This window comes from Haliotis cracherodii, unplaced genomic scaffold (genome assembly GCF_022045235.1).
Source record: "Haliotis cracherodii isolate W230 unplaced genomic scaffold, xgHalCrac1.p SCAF_6, whole genome shotgun sequence".
Lineage (NCBI taxonomy): Eukaryota > Metazoa > Mollusca > Gastropoda > Lepetellida > Haliotidae > Haliotis > Haliotis cracherodii.
In genome coordinates, this window is record NW_027266319.1 from 15648467 (window position 1) to 15656027 (window position 7561).

The 7561-nt window shown below is 41.0% G+C and overlaps 1 protein-coding gene across 1 annotated transcript; it reads left to right on the plus strand.

The window, feature by feature from the left end:
- The first annotated feature begins 295 nt into the window (after positions 1–295).
- LOC139446056 (uncharacterized) lies at positions 296–7561 on the plus strand. The gene is made up of 8 exons (XM_071227324.1): positions 296–373; positions 1110–1363; positions 3482–3528; positions 3663–3692; positions 4271–4457; positions 5746–5792; positions 6711–6837; positions 7521–7561. Exons 2-7 carry the CDS (start codon positions 1111–1113, stop codon positions 6789–6791), a joined length of 645 nt encoding a protein of 214 aa, XP_071083425.1. The 5' UTR covers positions 296–373; position 1110; the 3' UTR covers positions 6792–6837; positions 7521–7561.

The window sequence follows — 7561 nt, forward strand, 5'->3', positions numbered from 1 at the left end:
AATTTGTGAAATAGTTTCAAAATATTTTATCGCAAAAGAACATAAGTTTCCAAGACCTGGCTAACTGTGTGCCATTACACCGCGAAAGTCCAAATTAAAACCCACACTGTAGCTAAAATACAAGTCGCCTTGCTGTTGCTGTGGTACTGCAACGTATGGCAGTGAACCACCTTCATCATCATTTGCAGAGGCTCAACCATAAAATCAAAATAAGGTTTGTGCTAGTTACAACCGTGCCCTGTATCAAGACTACGAAGCAGCGTTGTATGATCAAGTGAGCTTCTAGAAACCTATCCTGTTTGCTATCAGGGTTATAAGTAGGCCTGCAAGTCACTGAAGGTCCAGTCCTGTTCCCAGAAGTGATACACGACAGGTACCATTTCTTACTTTCCTTACTCCTTGAAAAATTACACTGTGACTTTGATTTTAAATATATTTTATGTCGAAACGTATTATGTTATTTACAGTTGCCCTCTAAAACGATATTAATTGTTTTCATTTTTGGGTTATTACAAATTACCAACAGTAATGTATGTCTTGTGGATTTTCTGAACAGAGTATGATGGCGTAAAGAAGGTTTTTCACCTCATAATGAAAGCTGAGAAACAGAGACTTGATCTTTCATCTTGTGTAAAAGTGTATTCACAGTGCTTGAAATAGACTTAACTAACAATGCGTGGATTCCAATACGAGATCGATTCCTGTAGTACCGTTATGGAAAGCTAGATGATGTTTGAGGTAGCGGGAGCTATCAAGATACTTTTAAACATGTCGCTTTTCACTCGGATAATGTGATGTGTCATTTTGTCAGTTTTTGTGTGGAACAGTTTCAAATTTATATTTTGGGTCTTAAAACCACCGTTTACCGCCTGGACAGCTATTGCCAAGATAAAACATATAATTTGTGACAACATTCGCCTCAACTTCGTCATGTTTGTCTTTGATGTCTATTTGAGTTAGGTATGTCCCAGCCGCATCAAGGCAAGGGACATGAATGATGGACCGTCTCTAAAGTGGGATTCGCTTGCCTGACGAACATAGCAGTCATTCCTTTCTAAAACCCAACACGGGCTTCACGTGCGATACAGGAAACTCTTTTTCTAATTCAGTATGATGAAGTTCCTGATTGTTGCTTTGGTAGCAATGACTGCCGTCATTGCCGACCACCATCACGACTACAAAGACCCTTCTAAATTCGCCGACTGGCTGAAGGATGTGCAGAAGAGCCACGAGTTCGCTCACATGACGCCAGAAGATCAGCTCCTCTACAGTCAACTCATCCAGGCTGCCGAACAGGGAAGTGCCACCCTCACAACCTTCATCGATAGCCAGACCTTCGACAAGATTGTTGGCCTCATTGATCGTATGTTTATATGTTTGTCCATGTGTATGCTCATGGACACTAATTACACACAACCATGGCTCAGATGGACACTTATTACACACAACCATGGCTCAGATATGGACACTTATTACACACAACCATGGCTCAGATATGGACACTTATTACACACAATCATGGCTCAGATATGGACACTTATTACACACTACCCTGGATCAGATGGACACTTAATACACACAACCATGGCTCAGATTAACACTCATTACACACAATCATGGCTCAGATGGACACTAGTTACACACAACCATGGCTCAGATTGACATTTATTACAACCCACCATGGCTCAGATGGACACTTATTACTCACAACAATGGCTAAGATATGGACACTTATTACACACAACCATGGCTCAGATGGACACTTAATACACACAACCATGGCTTAGATGGACACTTAATACACACAATCATGGCTCAGATGGACACTAATTACACACAACCATGGCTCAGATGGACACTTATTACACATAATCATGGCTCAGATGGACACTAATTACACACAACCATGGCTCAGATGGACACTTAATACACACAACCATGGCTCAGATGGACACTAATTACACACAACCATGGCTCAGATGGACACTAATTACACACAACCATGGCTCAGATGGACACTTATTACACACAATCATGGCTCAGATGGACACTTATCACACACAACAATGGCTCAGATGGACACTTATCACACACAACAATGGCTCAGATGGACACTTAGTACACACAACAATGGCTCAGATGGACACTTAGTACACACAATCATGGCTCAGATATGGACACTAATTACACCCCACCATGGCTCAGATATGGACACTTATTACACACAGCCATGGCTCAGATGGACACTTAATACACACAACCATGGCTCAGATATGGACAGTAATTACACACAACCATGACTCAGATGGACACTTAATACACACAACCATGGCTCAGATGAACACTTATTACACACAACAATGGCTCAGCTCAGATTGACACTTATCACACACAACCATGGCTCAGATAGACACTTAATACACACAGCCATGGCTCTGATATGGACACTTATTACACACAGCAATGGCTCAGATGGACACTTATTACACACAGAACCATGGCTCAGATGGACACTTAATACACACAACTATGGCTCAGACGGACACTAATTACACACAACCATGGCTCAGATGGACACTAATTACACACAACCATGGCTTAGATGGACACTGATTACACACAACAATGGCTCAGATATGGACACTAATTACACACAACCATGGCTCAGATAGACACTTATTACACACAACAATGACTCAGATAGACACTAATTACACACAACCATGGCTTAGATGGACACTAATTACACACAACCATGGCTTAGATGGACACTAATTACACACAACCATGGCTCAGATGGACACTTATTACACACAACCATGGCTTAGATGGACACTAATTACACACAACAATGGCTCAGATATGGACACTTATTACACACAACCATGGCTTAGATGGACACTAATTACACACAACCATGGCTTAGATGGACACTAATTACACACAACCATGGCTTAGATGGACACTAATTACACACAACCATGTCTCTGATCGACACTAATATACACCACCTTGTCTCAGATAGACACTAATTACACACAACCATGTCTCTGATCGACACTAATTACACACAACCTTGTCTAAGATGGACACTAATTACAACGCCGATATAAGACCGAACGTGCGTGCGGGGCAATAGATTATTGTCCTCCTTTAAAACATTTTACCCATATTGAATATCTATATATGCACAGCAATGAATGTTATTATCAGTTGGGATGACCGACAATAGGCATTTGACAGGTAAACCTTTGTTAGACAAATAATCCCCCCAAACATATCAAACTCCAGAGAATAAGATAAAAAACTCCAGAGAATAAATATCGATTCCTTACTTACAAACATTACAGAATCTGAAAACCTTTAACCCTATATCCCTCTCCATCATCCTCATGACGTTGAACCCATGTGACGTTAAATAATAACTCACTCACTCACTCATGACGTTGAAATGTAGCACGCATGTATGATGTATCTTCAGATTTCGACGATGACGACATTCCCCACTTTGAAGCGTACCTTGCCTTTGTAAGTACCGTGGTGTTTAGTCTGCTACCCATCATTAAGATCGTAAGAAATTATATATTGATACGCTGAATAATTGCAAAATTTGTACTTTTATCTTCAACGATCATGACAAAAGTTACACTATTCTGTTTCAGCACCTGCACGGCACAATAACAGCAGCTGTCGTGAGTATATGTGCACAAACAAAGTTTTTGTGGTTATAATTAGTCATTAAGGAAGACAAATAATACAGCGTGTTATACCAAAGAAGAATATCTAACCGTTATAACTGTGGTGTATTTTACTTATGATATAGTTTATATTTAAACTTTTATTGCATTTTTTTTTTGGTACAACCGAAATAGTACAATTGTTAAAATAGCGTGCTACTGCTGGATTGTACGTAGTCAATGGTCCATCATGTTCGTACCAACTATATAATATTGTGTATTATGGGGAAACGGGTGGGCATGTACGTTGTGTAAAGACTGTTCAAATTGTGTACTCATCTGCCGGGTTTATTTGGTTTTACAGACATTTGTTTTAACTTTGGATTCTAATATGAAGCTGTCCCGCCAAGATATAACTAAATTACTCTTCAAACCAAACTCAACAACCAACTTGGGGCACCCCGCCCCATCATATACGTGCTGGGGCTGCCAATTGGCCCGGGTCTAGGCCGTCTATAAACTTAACTTATTCGATCAATTATTCTTCACGTAAAACCACGTAAAACATAGAGATGTTTCCTATCTTTGACCAGAAGCGACAGAGTGGCTCAGACCTGTTCAGTTTCCTGAGGGATCTTCACCTTATGCACAAGATCGAGGACGATCTCTCCCATTCGGACATGCGAGTGTTCTTGGAGATCATGTACGCCGCTGAACACGACAATCTCACCCAATATATTGACAATAAGGGCTACGGCCCCGTCCTGGACCTCATGTCACGTAGGTATATAATGCACAACTAATGTATACAGCTGTTAGGAATACCCAATATCTACCAATCTGGCCATGGTCTTATAATGAGATTTAGAATTAAAAGGCTCTGTGTTTAAGAAGAGAACAACCTAGCATGTCCCTACTCTTGTTATGTCACATTGACACCAGTAGTGATTCGGCTTGCTCCCTTTACTTTTCACTATAACTCTGTCCCGAACTTCCTCCATTTATCCTTCAGTATAACGCTACCCGGAAACTATTGCAGTTACTCTTCAGTATAGCGCTATACACAATGACACGGCTACCACCCTTCACACATCAGCGTAAAGCGCAGTCATATAGCTGGAATATTGCCGAGTGAGGCGTTAAACAACAAACAAACTCTTCAGTATCCGGGACCTCTTCCAATTGCTCTGGACCTCATGTCACGTAGGTATATGATGTACAACTGCTGTATACAGTGAGTAGGGATATCCAATATCTACCACAATCTCGTCATGGTCTTAGAGGACCGCCTCCGTGCTCTAGAGGTAGAGAGTCCGCCCGGAGAGCGGATGTTCCGGGGTTCGATACCCGGCCGCGTCATGGAAGGATGATACTTGTTGTTGCAATGTCTGGTGCTCGACATTAAGGGGCTAAAACAAGGACTGGTCGACTGGTAGTACAAGCAGCCACACACACACACACACACACACACACACACACACACACACACACACACACACACGTGCATACACGTTGCTATATAGCTATATATTGCTATGCAATAATCTTGAACGCGACGTTAAACCCAATTTCACCTCACCTCATGGTCTTAGAATGAGATTTCGAGAAATGCCACCTCTTTAACTTAGTAGGATCTGTATGGAAGATGAGAACAAGGGGACATCTCCCTACTCTTCTTATGTCACATTGAGACCAGTAGAACACTACTCTTGCTTGCTCCATTTATTCTTCCTAAACTCTGTCCCGAACTCCCCCCATTCACACTTCAGTATAACGCTACCCGGAAACTCTTGCAGTTGCTCTTCAATATAGCTATACAAAACCTCCTTCCGTTGTCTATCGATATAACGCTACCGGGAACCTGTTGCTCTTTCAGTATAATGCAATCCGACACCTCCATCCGTTGCTTTTCAGTATATGGCTATGTGGAACCTCTTCCATTTCCTCCTCAGTATTCCGTTGCCCGAAACGCCTTCATTATAACGCTGCCAGAATCTCCGGAATCTCCTGAATTTGGCTTTGAAGGGGACTCACGTCATTGTTCATATATATTAAACTTTTGTTGCAGAAATTGATAGCGATGAATCCCATGGCTTTGATCTGCTGATCATGAAGGTAAAGACACACATACATATTGTTTAAATACATTTATTGCGTATTATATCAAAAAGGATTATATAGGACCTTCTCCTATTTTACAACAGCACAGCAGGTTTTGGTCGTTTCACTATACATACCACATGACGATAGAATAAAACAAACTTTTTTTAATATTCAAAGTCATTATAAGTACTATTTACCTCGTTTCATGTATAAATCAGGATGGCACGTTCCCCACTGTAGACAGGACAATATAGCAGGACAGGAATTTCGTCTTCAACACTTTTTGCACAGTCAAACATGTTCTTTCTTCCATTGGGAGGCTGCTGTATCGTCCTGTCTCCAAGTGTATTGGAGCAGTGCCACGCCCGAATTAGCCAGTGGGCTTCTGTGGGGTCGGGGATTAGGACGTTTCAGACAAACATTTTCAATTTTTTAAATGAATTTTGAAATTCCAATTTCTTTTCCTGTTTATGGTCCTGTTATGTTTATGTTTATTTCTACGAAGAAGCACACGATACAGCTATACATTCTTACATCAACAGCTAGCTCAACGGTCACATCTTCCTAGATGCCCCTCTCCTTAAACAAATACTGTTGACTCGGCGATGGCTTTTCCTGTCAAAATAAAACTCAGCCAGATTATTTTTCTTGCAGACAGGAGCACATTGCTTTCATGTTAAGTGAAACTTGAATAATCTAAATACGATATCACACATTGTGAAAAGTAACCATAGACCAGACACAAAGGCGAAACCATCACGAACATACTTAAAGAAAGCTTTTGCAGTTCATTTTGTGTATTTCATTCGACTCCAAGTAGGGAGAAACGGGAACATATGAATCAGAAGAGAAAGGAGATTTTTGTTGATGGGATTGCTAATTTGCCCGAGTCTGATTCCCTAATAATTGTTTATCTGTGCCGTATTTCAGCATCTGGAACATGAGGCTGCGATGTCACAAATGAAATCTACTGTCGGCGCACATCCAGTTGTCAGCACAGTCATCGTCTGAACTAGTCCACTACATGGATAGTTCGCCTGCATCCTATATACTACTGGTAATAATATTAAGGTCATATGATGTACAGATGCTTGGTATGAACTTTTGTCCTAGACAATCGGTTGTGACGTCATGAACAATATATTATTGCTTGCTTGCTTGCCACTGCCACTGTGCGTTCAGTCAATTGGCTTGAATCTACAATCATAATGTTCTGAGTGAGTGAGTGAGTTGGGTTTAACGCCGCTTTTAACATTATTCCAGTTATATCGCGGCGTGTAAGCTTAATGTGGGAGGAAAGCCCGAAGTGATGCAGTCTTCAGACGTTTACCACTTCGGTGAAACCCACGAGCACGGGTATGGTGCTGACAAACCTAGAAACATAATTAGGGTGAACCGGGATTCGAACCCACAATCATAGGTTTCTGGCGGGCCCAAGGGACGCAACTCTGCACAGCGAATCTCGGCGCCTTTGACGACTGGGCCATCCGTGCCCCCTCATAAAGTTCTGTGAGAATGCAGCAAATACTTTCACCTATAGCCGTGCCTATATCCATGAAAATGACATTGTATCATTTTATTAGATTAGATTTGAGATGTATATGAGAGATACAATTATAATCAGAATGAGGAAGAAATTATGTTGTGCTTGGATGATGTTGTCAGGGATTTGAAAGTATAAAACGCCACTTGTGAATGTTTATTCAAATGTGTAATTCGATATAACTGTTTTCTTTGCAGATATACCATTGGCAGTTGTGAATAAAATGTGTATAAAGATT